The 16,049-nt window shown below is 40.7% G+C and overlaps 1 protein-coding gene across 4 annotated transcripts in view; it reads right to left on the reverse strand.

Moving 5' to 3' along the window:
- CLSTN1 (calsyntenin 1) overlaps positions 1–8,012 on the reverse strand; it is a 38,320-nt gene extending 30,308 nt beyond the window's left edge. For all 4 annotated transcript variants that reach the window (XM_027443182.3, XM_027443179.3, XM_027443181.3 and 1 more), the window contains exon 1: positions 7,737–8,012. In XM_027443182.3, coding sequence (XP_027298983.1) covers positions 7,737–7,806 — 70 coding nt within the window. In that variant the 5' untranslated portion in view covers positions 7,807–8,012. The remainder of the gene's footprint in view (positions 1–7,736) is intronic.
- Positions 8,013–16,049: the final 8,037 nt, after the last annotated feature.

Genomic DNA, 16,049 nt, shown 5'->3' on the forward strand with positions numbered 1-16,049 from the left:
AAGAAAAAAAAGGTGATAAAATGACACTTAAACCAGTGATTAAACCTAGATGGAGAGAACTCATATGGGAAGCCATAACATTCTCCCAATATGCTTTCATCTGCCATCTTTTACTGGTTAGCAGCAACAAACTGATAGACAGGATATAACCTCTTCATACATCATGATTCAGCAAGAGAGAATTTGCAATGAACTATTTTAATGCAGAGTGTTTAATTACCGCCGTGTGGTTTTACTCAATATGGCAACACTATCTTTATTGCCTCAATACACTCACATGGGCATGCTTTCAATATTCAGCATACCGAATAGCCAGCTAAATGTCAGCCACATTGTTCTATTTACCCAGAGAAGTACACGGCTGCAGCACCCTCCAAGGAACTTGGTGTTTTAAAACAAACTTCATCGTGTTCAAAGGGACCAACACATCATTCCTCCCTCTGAGGGAAGGCGCCAGTAACTGTTAGAAGTGTCTCTAATTGAAACAGGTCTCCTAATTTGGATCTGGTTTAAACCATAAGTGCATCACTACTAAAGCAACAGCAGTTAGAAGCACAAGGAGGATGCAGTTGTGTATTTTTGTCCGTGTACCTGCGGCAGTTATACCTTGACTGAACATTTCAGAGGCCTTTCATCTGCTCAGCTTAGTCTTTACAAGATCTAGTATGAAATACAAGAACAGATTTCTGCCAGAAAAAAAAAAAAAAAGCTTCTCCATTCTAATGCTTCTAAATGTAGTTGCTGGTTGTTTTTTTTAAAGCTTTGAGAAAACTCTCCTAATTTAGCAAGCTATGGTAAATCCCATTACAGTAGGGTAGGGAGTTCTATAAAAGCTTAAAGTACCATAACCACATATGAACACAATTATGATGAGCATGCTAAGCATCTGCAAAGTCTAGTGAACCTTCAAACAACAGGCCCAGTTAAAAGCAAAGTCATGTCATTTTATTGTGCCGTAGACAAAATCATAAAGCTTAAAACCCTTTGTGTTTAGGAAGGCTAAAACATCACCGGATTTTAAAACATAAAGCTGAAATCCCTTTGTGTTTATGAAGGCTAAACATCACTGGGTTTTAAATCACTAACCAAACTTACTGCTGAGTATCCGGGAAAGGCCCGTTATCCGGACTTGTGATCTCCAGACTCTAGCATAACCACCTACTGTACGAAATTCTCAATCTGTTATGTGAAATACAAGGCCAAGCTTAGGAGCAGTACGTTTCTGCTTCCCTTGAACCAACTGTGGATAATATCAGCTGGCTTAAATACTATTAAATGCTAGACTGAAACCTATTCTTTCACATTTTTTCCCCTGTAAACGATACAAAATACCTGGAATCTGCAGAAAAAGTTTTCCAAAGCCACACTGCTAACTGCAAACTGAAGCAGTCAGCCTGTTCCAAGCTTGACACTAACAAAGTGGCCTGAGCTGTTAATCTCTTGCCATTTAACTAGGATAAACTACACTGGTTTCCTTGAAATACAATATTCACACTATCTGGGAGAGCCTCAACTGGAATCTGCTGTAAATCCCAACTAGCATTTAATGTAGTCAAGTGGAGGAAGCTTCCCTAGCAATCTTCAGCAACCTGTCCTTCCATTTAGTTTTTAGCAGCCAAGAATTTTTATAAACAGCTAGGCATAGCTCTTTTTCCTAGTAGCAAAAGGAGTCGTAAAGCTCATGCTAGAGTCTTTGCTGCTACTGGGCAATGACCGAACGTGCATCTGCGAGGTGAGCACAGCCACCTGTTCAACTCAACCTGGTTTATCTAAAGATAATTGCTGCTAAGCTGTGGGAGGAAAGACAAAGTATGTGTGCTTTGAACACAGGTTTTTAAAATACCATCCACTCTAGGTGGGTATGCTCAGTTTCCCATGAAACTGAACAGAACAGCTTTTATTAATACCAACTCAAACAACTGCCAACTGTTGTGCAGAAATGGAATATATCCTAAAGAAAGGATGCTTCCCCAAGAGCAAGGGCTGATGCTGCAGAATGCAATCCATCAGATCAACCAGCAGCAATCCTTTCCTGCTGCTTTAAAGAATTAATAAATGTAAATGCACGTGTTGGACAGGACACTGGGATTCAGGGCTAGACTTTAATAAAAAGCTACAGTTTTAATCCAACTGAACTCAGTGCTGGTATTTGGATGTGAACACATTAAAGTTAAATATACTTAACGCAGTCCCTTCTGAGGACTTCAGTTATCTTCTTACAAGTGGTCAGAAGTTCATTTGACTTAAATGGGATCTGGCACCTACGTAACTGCAGATTTAGAGACACCTCAACCTGAAAGGGCTGTCACTGACAACAGTTTTTTCTTCTGGATATCAACTTCAAATACATGGTGTTGTTCAGCCGTGCGACATATTTATAGATCAAGACGATGTATATCAAAACAAATTTGTAAAAATTAAGAGATAAAACAGATTGAATGTACTCAGTAAGAGATATTAGACACTTTGATAGCTAGATGCTTAAATGACAGTAGATAAAATATTCACTTTTAAAATTCACCTTTGAGACTTCATGAACAATACAGAAACGCACGAAGATACTCTCTGACAATTTGAACAAATTGCACTCAGTGACCTAAGTAAATTGTCCTTCTTTCCTGCCCTAAAGGTCTGACAAAATGTTGATTAGTGTACCTCTTCTGTGTGACTGTCTTCCTCTTGATGTAAGAGAATACACACATGCCTTTCGGTGAGACAATAAAAACACTAAAGCTTGAATATTTGTAAGTTAGCACCGATCTGATGAAATTTCAAGCAACATCAGTATGAGAAAAAGTTTATGTGGTAGATAACCAGAGAAAAATATAGCTCAGCCAAGAAATAAAGGATGTACACAGTAAAACATACTTTCTCCACCCTGAAAGCAAAGTTTAATAAGAAAGGGTGTAGCATGGTGTGATTATGTGTGTTCTCTTCCTGCCCTACACTCACCAGCCGACAATTCAGAGCCGTGCCTCTATTTTCTGTTAGAAAAGGGTAAGGATTAACCTTGCATATAAACAACTTGAAATACATCAGTGATAATGAAAAGATCTATTTTCTTTGCTTATTTAAGTAGGTCTCATACCTAGGATTTTACCAAAAATCGTCATCTTGTAACCGGCTACAAACAATGAGATAAAACTGAACATAAGTTCTGCTAAAACACTGAATTTCTTGATATTATGGATTTTTTTATAATCTATAGCATGGGTTTTAAAGATGAACTACAATTTCTATTACTGGGACATAGAAACTATAGGCTGTAACAAAATATAGAGGGATAAATCTGCAGTAGGAGAGGGACTGGGTAAAGGGCAAGGGCATACACCAACATTAACCTCTAAGGTGCTTAGATGCAGGAAATGCAGGTGGTTGAAATTCATTCCACAGTTCCAGATTGCTATCTCAGATTCTCTACCACAGTTAAGGAGCCCTTGTAATTTATGCTCTCGGAGCTCAACTGTCATATATCAGGAGCACAAGGTAATGTTTGTAAATTAAGCTATCAGTGCTTATAGCTTAAGCTTGGACAATTAGCACTAATTCTCCAAACACTACATTCAGACTAACGGCTGTAAGAATTCAACAGGTTTATTAAAATATATTCTGCCTAGAGAAAATTCTCTGGTTTATCACCATTTGCAGTGGGTTTCCTGTTCTACATGGAACCAGTTGCTTAAATCCAATTTTATTTGGGCAAAGACACATGGAGATTTTGCTAAAAGCCTGAAACAATAGAACATGTAAATGACAGATGAGAAACGAGTTGCTTATTTATTTTTATTACCCACAGCTACAGCAGAAGAAATATTCAGAGCACCAAATATCTTAAAATGAAGATATAGTGACCAAATTCCAATTTGGATAAAAGCCTCGCAAGGAAAACAGCAAAATAAAAAATATCCCAGCACAAAATAGCCTAAATAGGATTGAGGCAAAAAAAAAGCCTTCATTTTTTAAATGAAATTCAAAATGTTTTAAACTAAATGCAAACACCAAAATAGAAAACATAAGCCTTTAACTGTAAACATAAATTTAATACATATTCTCTTAAATGTTGCTAGTTATAGTGCAGAAGCTGAAATCACTTTCTAACTGTTGTCATATTTATAAACTTGACTCCTTGAAAGGAAATCTAATTTACAAATAGAGCAAATATCATCTCAGTATAGCCAGCGCTTCTGGCTGTACTTGTTGACTCCTTTTAAAAACAGGGAAACCAACTGGGAGTAGTAGCAGCAACTTGTTTTCAATCTGAGTACAAAGCAAGTGAGATGAGACCTAATGCCATAAACAAAGGCCAGAAAGACAGTTCTTCCAAGGCACTGAGGTTTTCTAATAATCCTTTCTTAAGGCTCCTAAGGAGGTTTAGTTCCTAGTGAAGCCAATGGGAGTCAACCAGCATGAATCAAATAAATTAGAGTGCAAAACAAGATTTAAGACCAAGGCTTCTGACTTACTGAACTCTCCCATGTTTTGAAGCATCACTTCTGTCTCTGACGATAACGATAATGCAACAAGATGGATGCCCCTTAATATCATAAACAAAATTTCATAGAGAATGCTCTAAACACAACGAAACAGAATGAGAGATAAGGCTCAGAAAAATGATGAAAGGGCTTTTGTTCAGAAAAAGTCAATGACTACGTAATTTTTTTTCCACTCTCTAAAACAGTTTCATAGCTATGAGCCAGCAAGTTATCAAGTATTTACATTTCCACAGCAGAAAATGCTGTTTTACCCAGAATACCAGACTAACTTAATCCGTTTGGGACAAGATGTTCATGTTATTTTGTCCTGAGGCCTGACCTGGGTTTAACTTCAAGCCTTCCACCAGAAATGGAAGTCCTGGAGCCTAGCTTCTGACCTCAAAAAAAATCTTTCCAGTGATCTGAAACTTCTGATTTCAAGTCTATAAAAACATTAATTTCTCAAACCAAAGATACAAGTAAGAGTCTAGAAAGTTTCTATTGATAAATTTTCCTGCTAACTTGGCACAGACAGCACAACCTGCAGTCTAATAACCTGGGAAATGGCAACTGGCAATGACAGCATCCTAACCACACAGCAAATGATGCTAGCTCAGACCACCACTCCTCCATTTCGATTTCCACAGCAGTGTTAGTTTATACACAATATAAATAGAAAAATAGATGAAAAAAATCTGCTAGTTATTTGATCTGAGCAGATGACTCTAAATTGTGCTTTCCTAAGCATTATGCATCACAGAAATTTCTAGCATTGGTTACTTTTGCCTCCTCTCAGTGGTCTCTTACTTTCATAAATCCTTAGGGGAAAAAAAACAACCACCACCAAACTGTCTCTTCATAATGCTTAAAGGTAGTCTTAAAACTTCTCTCCCACTAAAAAAGAGAAAGAAACCTAACCACCAGCCATATACTATAAAGGCTGTTCCTATGTCAAACAAATATCTGCAGTAAAACAGTGGTAGTGACAAAGTGGTTTGTGGTTTGGATTTAAGACATTTATATTACCAGATAACTTCCTGAAATAATCACAAATCAGAGTACTTTTTTTTTTTTTTTTTTTTTGATCAATGCTCTCTCTACCTAAATGACAGTAAATCAGATAGGGTCCAAGGCAACACAAGGCTATAATGCTTGACCTGGTCAGTAACTATGGAAAAAGGAGCCATTAGAGGCACTGCCTTCTCTGGCAAGTCACTCCGTTCCACCTCCCACTTAGCTCTGTTGATAAATACCCAATTAATTCACTTTGATAAAAATAAATATTTCAATGCATTCCTAACTACTGCTTTCCCATTGCAATATTAGTCAAACAAGTTTTGAAGTATTTGGGTCAACCTGACTAATTATAAGATAAATTCAGTTAAATTAAGCATTTTGCACGAACTGGACAGGAATATGCTTCTTCAAAACCTTATACCACCATTTGTACCCCTTAAATTAACTACAGAGGAGATGGTAGGCTCACACCTAACTTTTGTGCAAGAACACAGTCACCAAAAGCTATTTCTGTTTCCTTCCTTCATCACAAAATAAACTGGTTGTTCTAACCCAGGAATATGCAGGACTGAAGAGTGAAACTCACCACTCTGCTCTAGTCCTTCTACTCCATTTCTGCACATTTCTGAACCAAGTGTAATTCAGTTTTCACAGTGTAAAATAAAGCTCAATGACCTTAGTACCAAGGACATTTAAAGTCACAGATTTTTTTTATTTCTAAATAAAAAAGAGAAGCTGTGCTTGAAAGAGATGGAACTGACAATACAGCACAAAACTGGAAGTTTACCATACACGCTTCCAAAAAAATGTTTCTCCTAACACAGAAATGAAAGTGAATACCCCTTGCAGCCTGCCCTAGTCCAGGTATTCCTGTATTCTCCACAGTTTATTTGTCATTAGATACAGCTTCACATAACATTCTTAAGAGGCCAACCCAGAGCAGCCAAAATATCATGAGAACCAAGCCAAACCCAGGCTCGTATGTTAACTCAGGTATGCGTGATGAAGTTTAACTATGTGTGATGAAGTTTAACAAAACAGGACTTGCAGTCAGCAGCTCTGCATGTCAGACTGAAAACAAGCGCAGCCTCTAACAAAGTGCACGAGAGCTGACTTACAGAGCTGCCCAGTAAAATGCCATCTAAACTTGCCACCCTTTTCCAGGTATGTGCATTATCTTTCTTTGAAAATGTTTTTTGCTCTTCATTTTATTCATTCTTTCTAATGGAGAAAAGCCCATCAATTCAATGAGGTTGTGTTTCTGTGCTGGTGCAGTAAAAAAATTTGTTTCCAAGAACAGCAGTGAATAGATTGCACTCAAGAGATCTCATACAGGTAAATTATGGTCACGTTTAAACACCTGGCAGAGCCCTTTATTACAGGAGCAGTTTCTTGATCCTCTGTAGGGAAATTGCAGCAAGATGCATCCTTAATGAGTTGTTTTTAAGATCAGGAACTTCCCTTCAATCTATCCGCAAGCCATTTTAAAGCCCCAGTTCTAATCTGCATTCAAATTACATGCCGGATCCCAAACCTCGTCAGATGATCAGCTGAATCTTGCAGAAATGGCACTCTGGATGCCAGGGATAACCTTCAGGTAGGCAGCGTTTGCAAGCCTCTCACTGAAATCTGCTCGGGAGACCTGCAATGCGTATGCTTTTACTCCCCGAGATCAATCAATAGCCACAAGGCCAGCGTTTTCCCAACGCCGTACCGCCGAGGGGCTCAGCGCAGCGACACGGTTATCCCCAGCCACCAAACAAGCCTTCTTTATGTAACCCTGAAGGTGAGGCTCCCCGGGGGGGCTCTCTGAGGTGTTTTATTCCCCCTTTTCCCACTCGCTCGGCCACCGGGGCTCTCCCCGAGAAGCCCAAACCCCGCGGGGGCTGTGGCACACCCCGCCGGGACAGGGCAGGCCGGCGGCCCCGCCGCATTTTCACAGCTCCAAAACCTCCCCCCCCGGCAACAAGTGACCCCCACGGGGCCGGGGGCGGCCGTTACGGTTACATAACGGCCCCCGGCTGACCTTCGAGGGGGGAAAAAGCGCTGAGGGAACCGTGAAGGTGAGCGCGGAGGGCGATGCTCCTCCCGATACCCCCATGCACACCGCCGCAGGTGCAGAACGAGCCCGCCCCCCCCGCAGCATCCCCTCCCGCAACACCGAGGGGATCAAGGACACCGTGCCCCTTCCTTCCTTCCCCCCAGGCTCTGTTTTTTTTTTTTTAATTATTATTATTTTTTTTTTACCTCGAGCGGCCCCGGCTCCTCCGCAGAGCAGCGCGGCCAGCAGCAGCAGGCAGCGGGCGGGGGCCGGCATGGCAGCGCCGACCGGTGCTGGGGCACCCCCGGCTGGCGGGGCGGCTGTGGCGCCCCCGCTGGTCCGGGCTCCGCTGTGCGGAGGGCTCGGCCCCGAGGAGGAGGAGGAGGAGGAAGGGGAGGGAGGAGAAGCGCTGCGCTGCCCCGCTCCGCTCGCCGGCTCTCTCCTCCCCTCCCTCCCTCCCTCCCCCGCCTCGCTGCCGCGGCGCCCCGCGAGCGGCACCTAAAATGGCGGCCGCCCCCCCCCCCCCCCGAGCCCGTTACCAAGCGGGGGAGGGAGCGAACCAACGGAGCCGGGGAGGGGATACGGGAGAGCCCATGTGAGGGGCGGCCGGGGGGCGGAAAGGAGCTCGGCCCTGCCCCGGGGGAGCGTTTTTTGGGGGGTTTATTGGTTTATTTTTGGTTTGGGGGTGTATCTGTACAGCTGAACTTTACCTAAGGGAAAGGGGCTGGTGCCCCGCTGAAGATGCACAGCGGAGTTGAGCGCTGATTAAAAACCCCAACACTCCAGGAAGAGTTAAAACCCTCACAGAGCCATTTAAATTCTTTTACAGATCTTTTTTACACAGATCTTTTTACCAAAAAAATCAGGAAAAAGCTGTTTATTTTTCCTTCTGCTAAGTGACCGGTGCTGCCTCAGGCAGGATGCACAACCCCTCCACACCTGGAGGCAGGGAGCAAGCCAGCACCTGGTGCCACACGCACACACCTTGCTCTGGTTTCTTGGCCGTAAAACTGCAGTCCTGCAGAGATCTGTCTCTTTCAACCACATACACACCTCAGTGCACCACTGCACGCCTCTCCGAGTGCTCATTTTTAGAGCTGGGGACTGACGTTGCGAGGTTTTCCTTGGTGCTCATCCCCACTGCACACACGCTGCAGGGAATGACGGGCCCGTGACGTAGCGCGAGCCCTGCGCAAATGGAGCGAGGGCAGCGCTCGCAGTTTGGGTGAACCCTCTGCAGACTGAGAAACATTATATTTTTGCCATAGTTTTCCTGAGTTTTAACAGTGCAGAGGTCTGTTAATTCTAGCTGGAAACATTTACGAGTTCTAACTAAATCGAGACATTTCATAGGAACAATTAAATTACACAACCTCTCCTGTAACAGAAAAGTTATTTGCTCTCTAGTCAAAAATTTCAATTTGAAAATGCTTCAAAAGAAGAAGAAATGCCTTACCACGATTAGAGTTTTGACAGCTAAAATGCAACCAACTTATTTTATAATTAGATATGACTACTCATGTTTTGTACCTATTAGCCATTCCACTCCCACAGTGAAGTAAAAATAAAATCCAGAATGTTCAAGATCCTAGTGATGTGGTATTTATTTTAAAACATATGTGACTTAAATACCAAGTCTGATCTGTTCTAGACCCTCCCCTTCCCACCCCCCAAAGCCAAGCCTGGTGCTGTTAGCATTCTCTGCTCACTACCTGTTTACCCCAAATTTGGGTTGGGGGTCTGGCCATCCAACAGTGAGAAGCCTGCTTATTCATGGTCCTTGATCCATCCCCAAGGTCTCAGCAAGTTGACAGGATTTGGTCTGCAGTAAGATGTAAAACTGGCAAGACAGTTCACGCAGATAAACAAAAGGCGAGCTGTTCTGCCCCCATCGAGGGTTTTTCCATCCTTAAAATCCAGCCATCTTGACTTGCTGTATCTTAAACACATTTGCTAATATGAACGCATGTCAAGCAGAAAAGGGTTTTCAAGAGAAATAGTGTGGTACACTACACCGAACAGTGCCCCAATTACCATCCTGTGCCTTCACCAAGCAACCAGGTTAGTCCGCATTTATTTCATTGACTGTATGATGTAGGCTATCTTCTTTCTCAACAGCTAAGACATTTTCTTTTTTTAAAGGTAAAGCCTCAGTCTAAAACCCCTTGATTTCTCAGCCTAACATATGCTGGATGGCAGATCGTGTCAGAAGAAGCCTGTAGCCCATCTGTTGCCAGATAGCTGAGTCTTTACATTCTGCCAACGCAGCTTCAGCTGATGGTATGCTACATCATGTATTTTTCTTTTGTATGAAGAGTAGAAGGACTGTTCAGCTCAGTATGACTCTCAGACTAGCCTTATCGACTTAATGCTTGAGGAAAAAAACACCCCTATGAGTAAAGATTTGTGAGGCAAGAGGTCATCAGTTAAAATGATTGCCCGCTGGTGAATGCACAATATAACACCTCTTTTGCCCAAGTACTGGATTTAGATTAGGAATAAACAAGTCTGAATACCAAAATGATAGTATCTGAAGAGGGCTTGTAAGTCAGTGGCCAGCGGTCATACAAATACATACAATCACATATGCTAATACTTTCTGCAAAATATTTTTTTACCTTTAAATTGTAGAACAACTTAGATTCATTAGGTATGGCAGAGAAGATAGATCTCAAAGAGTTGAATTTGCTCCATAGTCCACTCTGTCTGTATAATGCATTAATGTGGGGAAAAGCACTCTACATTTGACCGTAGTAAGAAGGGGACTTCAGTGTTACCATCTGGACTCATCTAAATAATTCTGATTCTGCAGAACTAGAAAGAGAAGACATTTTTAAGGGAATAAATGCTGTGTCCAGGAACGCTTTATTTATCGCATAATGACACTATCAGCTCAGAGAAAATAATCAGCTAAATCAGTCATGATGAAACTGGGAAAATTCCAAGGCAGGAGAAGGCATTGATTGCATCTCCCTCTGAGCAAAACTCCTCCGAGTCAGTTGTGACTAAGGCACTGATTCAGTAAAGCCAATAATTCTTTAGCCTGTATTTTAAGCTCAGTTAGATAATTTTGTTTAGTTAGATGACTAACTGGTTTGAACTGGCAATTCAGTCGTTGAGGACCACTGAATTGCCAGTTCACTATGGATAGTATGGGTACTCCATCTGTGGCAGGGACAACAAATTAAAACTGATCCATGTCACTGCTATGTTCCATTGACACTTACTCCATAAGTATGGCAAACACAACAACCTCTCAAATACCTACCTTTTATTTTACAAAATAAAATTTGAATTAAATTGCCCTTGAAGCCCACCATGCACCATCCTATTTGCTGTTAAACAATAGCTACACTACTTGTCAGAGGTAACTGCGTTTCACAAGTTGACAGAGATTCTCACTTTCTCTGAAATGCCACATGCCATTATTTCAGAGAAATGCACAGAACTAACTTCAGCACCTTCATTTTTACCACCTATCTCCCTCCTACTCTCCGACCTGCTTCTCAAGCTGAAAAAAAAAACACATTGATTTTGATTTTATTAGTAAGCAACAAAACTGGAACAAATGGCTCCTGGCAGAACATGTTTTCTGTTACAGCTGAAAAACTATTGGACTGATGTCCTTGAAATGCACAGTGTGACTAATGCCCAGCTTGCAAGGACCCAGGAGGACACATATTTATTGCACTTGTCAGAATGAAGCTGAGCAGCCAGAAATGAAAAGATAAGGTGATAGGTAAAAATGAATGCCTATGTCTGCCTGCTACTTAAAGGAAGCTGGTGCATATCATATCTAGAGAAGTGAGGCATACTCAGTGAAGCCAACATTTGGATCTGATTGTTACAGCTCAGGCTTGTAATCAGTTTTGAATATACTCAGAATGTGCACCAGTATTTCTAGATATTAGACCTGGACCCTTGTTCCAAAGTGGAGCTGTGAGGAAAGGGTCCAAACTTCAAACAGTCTAGAACTAGGTTGACAAAAAATGATCCAGACTTTATTTAAAGAAGCTAGAACTAGCTGTGGGCTGATTTTTGTCTCAATACTTCAATTAACGTATGCATGCTAGTTTGCTTCCAGATTATGACTGCTTTTAATGGGAAGTTAGAACTCAGAACCTAGCTTTATCTCCTCTTCTGAGCATTTGCTTTATCACAGATCCCCTCAAACCAATTCTGAAAAGGGACTAATTGCTATAGAGACTATGCTGTAACGTAATTAGGCTCATGATAGAGCTGCACATGTAGCCAAGCAAAAATATTACATGAAGGCAACAGCTGACCAGTTTCTGAAAATCTGCATTACAGCTCCACTCTAGCTCTCCCCCCCCCCATTCCCACCGGAGAAAACAATGGGAGAATCCCAAGGTATTTTGCTCATTTAAATTCTAGTATTTTGTGATTCTGATATGGCTTTACCAGACTGAGTCAGGAAGAATGAGCTAGGATGTTATTAACAACAATTCAAGGTGAATATCAAAAATTCATTCTTCACAATGAGAGATGTATGAAACCAGAGTGCTTCTCATAAGGCAAGAGGCAGAAGTGGCGTATTTTGGGTCATTCCACAACAGAATGCTACAGCAATGCCCCTACTAGCTTGAGGAGAAAACACACAGATGAACCTACTGCATCTTTTCTAGCCTTGCTGTCCCTAATATACAGAGTTGCAATCCTCTGACCATACGAAGGCGTTAAATTCATGTGCTTTTAGATTTAGTGATGATTTTGTCTTTTTTCTTTAACACTTTGGAACCTGACTGTATATATTACAGAGGAAAGAATTAGGGGACTGGTTTTCCCCACGCTTGAACATTTCTAGAACTGCTTTGATCATGTGTGAGAATTGATTTAGGGGATGCAAATGAAGGCCCTGGCAATCTGAAGAAGCAAATCTTCTCCCCTGACATTTCTGAACATTCAGAGAATTCTCAACAAGCCATTGAAGTATGGGTTTATCAGAGAGACAAAAAGAAAATTCAATGAGCAAAGAAGTACATAAAAACCACTAGCTTCCTCACAAGAAAACCATTAGCAGTAGCAATCTTTCCACCTTGTTTATCCCTTTTTTCCCATTTAGACTTACTATTGCAAAATATGCATCTAAAAACATGAAAGCAATGAAGGAAAGATGCAAGTCTTTCCTTACTAAGAGAGGGACAGAATATTCTGCAACATGATTATAATATTTTACAACTCATTAGCACCTACCATCCTAGGATCTCCAAGCATTTTACAAGCGTTAATTAATGCACTCTCACAATACTTCTGTGAAGTAGAAAGGCAGGTGTGCAGGTATTGTGATGACAGGTGCATTACAATAGAATAAGACAATTTCTAGGCTCTTCATTTGTATATTTAGGAAAGCAGAGCACAAAGAGTGCAGGTAATGTTAAGAAATACCGTAACACCTTGAAATACCTTGAACCACACGCAGACAGACAGGCTTTCAAGTGCTTAGATAAAAAGCCATACTTGACTGAAGGCCCTCAAGAAAATTTATGCTTTTTAAACATGGGCCTTTGCATCTAGTACCACAGTAGCTATTTTAAGTTGTGACAGATAAATAAGAATGAAGTCTGAATGAAACTGGACCTATTTCTTAAAAGACTGATTTCTTTATTTCAAGGGGTACAGGGACCTTCTGAACCCCTGAAATCACCATGGCCTCTAAATAGCATTAAATAAATTATTTATAAAGCTTAGTAAGGCACTGCTAAAGACAAAGAGGGAGACAGCAAGTGAAACAGGCAGCAGAAATAAATTTACTAATCATCCTCTAACTCAATAAAATAAAAAAAATAAATAAAGTCAGGTGCTAGATGAGCCTTTCTAGAATACATGCCCATAAAAAACAAGGACTTTTGTGGTTCTATGCTGTATTACTGTGCTAACCTGCCTTGAAGATCACCATAGTGGGCTATATCCACATTAACAACTGCTTTAACTTCCTCACTTACACAGAAAACTGAATGATTTATGCTGGGGAAAAAAAAAAAAAGTTAAGAATCTTGCGTTGCCTTTCTAGTTCTTTCACAAATTGCCCTCCTGGGTCAGGAACTAATTCTTTCCCTACCTGTTTCTTATCTGACAACATAGTGGAGTCATATATATATATATCATATATAAAAGTATGGATGGATAAGCTAACATTTGTGAAAAGACTCCAGTATTTGCACCATATACCGGTGACGATGCTTAAATTATTCAGTTTGCAGATTTTCTGTATTCTTTAGGATCGTGGTACTCATTGAACATCTGGTCATACAATGACATTTTCCTCCTCTCTGCTTGCTTTCCTGCGAGGAAGAGGAGGAGACTATGTGCGTGAGTACTCCCCTCCCTAAGAGCCATATGGGAATGTAAAGGCATTCTCTGAATTCATTACTCTGCCCCACAATATGATTCTGCCTTTATACGAGCAAGAAAATGGATGTTAATTTATTCCTTATTGCTAATTTGAAAAGGAGCACAAACACAAGAGTTCCATTGCAGAGACTTCTACCAAGGGTGTAGTTTAAGTCCAATTATGTGTTATTAGTACATTTGCTCTTTGTTCCTCTGGCATATTAATTACATGTCTGGTATTCTGGTAATTAACACAATTATACTCTTTATTTTCCTCTTTCGTTAGACAATATTCTTCCACTTTATTAAGATAAGTAATTTTCTGTAGGTAAAAGAAGCCAAATTACTACATATTAATAAAACCAAGCTATAGGTTTTTAAGTGAGCTTACAGAGAGAAGGTCCAGCAGTATTCTTCACCAAAATGAAAAGCAGATGCTCTCCTGTTGGGCTGCAGCCCATCTCAGAGGCTTCTACAGGGAAACGAAATTACAAGCCTCCAGTTATGTGTGCAGCATCGTAACCAGCAACTGAAGCAGCAGGGCCACAAGGACAGGACCAGCTCTTCCACACACAGCTCTTCCAGCAACGTTATTGCTGTTCAAAGGCTCACTGTTAGCAAGACCTTTCATCTCCAACTTACATTCACTAAAACCGATGACATTTTGAGAAAAAAAAAAAAAAAAAAAAGAGGAACAACAAAGGCTCAACCAAAATGGTTTACAATTGCACAGATCGCCCACAAGTGAACATTCATCAGGGAGGATATTCCTGAAAAACATTAAGGAACAACAAAAAAATGCACACTTACTACTGTAAGACAATAACACGAGCAGGTTTTTTTTGACTAAATTAAGTAGGTGTAGAGGTACCACACAAACACGTAAAATATACTTCCTTCCCCTTAGGACAAATTATTGTTCCTCTGAAAATAAGTTACTGTTTCTGTCTAGTTTTCTATAAAACACATCTGAATTTCCACTAGGTCACAGATGCTGCTGTAGGCAAAAAAGCCTCACTGTGGAAAGATTTCTTTTTCCTTCTGTATGTGGTTGTCTGGGGAAGGAGGAAAAGGACAAACAAAATATTGTCTTCCCACAACAGGGCAGAAACTTTACAGTATGTTGTGTAGCACCCTCCCTCCTCCCCAAATCCCTTGGGTCCAGATCTCTGGTGGGTCTCGCTGCAGTATGTTTCTGGGTGCAGGAAACAGAGGTGTCCCACGCCAGAATGAATGTCACTCACTCCTTCCCAGAGACGGCAGCGGGCATTCGTTATTTACTGCTACCTGGAACAACTGTTACCGATAAAGAAAGCTGAAGTTTATGATTGCAAATTGCTTTTAACTGTGCCTGCTTCCATTACCGTTTTTATTTTATTTTTCCCTATTGTACTGCATTGCCTTTGTGTCCCTTGGGGAAGAAAAGAAATAAAAACTCAGCAGGCAAATATCAGTGTTGAAAAAGCTTGCTCTGCCTTTCCCGAAAACACCATCTGGAATATTTTTTATTTTGAATGGTTGACTAGTAGACCAAAATTATCTATCAGGGATGTCTGAAAGACAGTTGTCATCATTATTTCTCTACAGACCAAAAACTAAAACCACCCAAAACTCCAAAACTGATCTCAGAACCCAATTGTACTAACCCCTATTCAGATAGCACAGAGCTCTTAGCTGCAAGTATTTACAAAAGTAAGGTTTTGAAGCCAGGGATGGGTCTGCTGTGTTCTGTTCCTGATGATACCACTGACTGATTCTACCCACAGACAAGTCCCTTAATCTCCCTATGCCTCATTTATCCTCTCAATTTAATGCCACTTGCCTATTCCACAAGGATGTAGTAAGACTTCATTAACTAACGTTTGTAAAGTACTTCAAGATCTAGTACAAAAGCTTCTCTAGAAATTCTGAATATTATTTTAATTAAGAAGGCAGCATTTATAAGTTCCCTGCCATTAAATTACCATATATATCTCAAACAGAGAGTCTCATTTCCAAACCAACCTTACAGTGCATTAAGACGGATATTTTAAATATACTATTCAATAATATTCTGAACCAATAATATTACGCAAGAGCACAGAAGTATCAAGATTCCTGCTTGACTGTTCATTGACTTTTAGCATAGAAGCACCCAACAAGTCCAGATTTATCTGCATTTTCTTGAG

Source organism: Anas platyrhynchos, chromosome 22, assembly GCF_047663525.1.
Source record: "Anas platyrhynchos isolate ZD024472 breed Pekin duck chromosome 22, IASCAAS_PekinDuck_T2T, whole genome shotgun sequence".
Taxonomy (NCBI): Eukaryota; Metazoa; Chordata; class Aves; order Anseriformes; family Anatidae; genus Anas; species Anas platyrhynchos.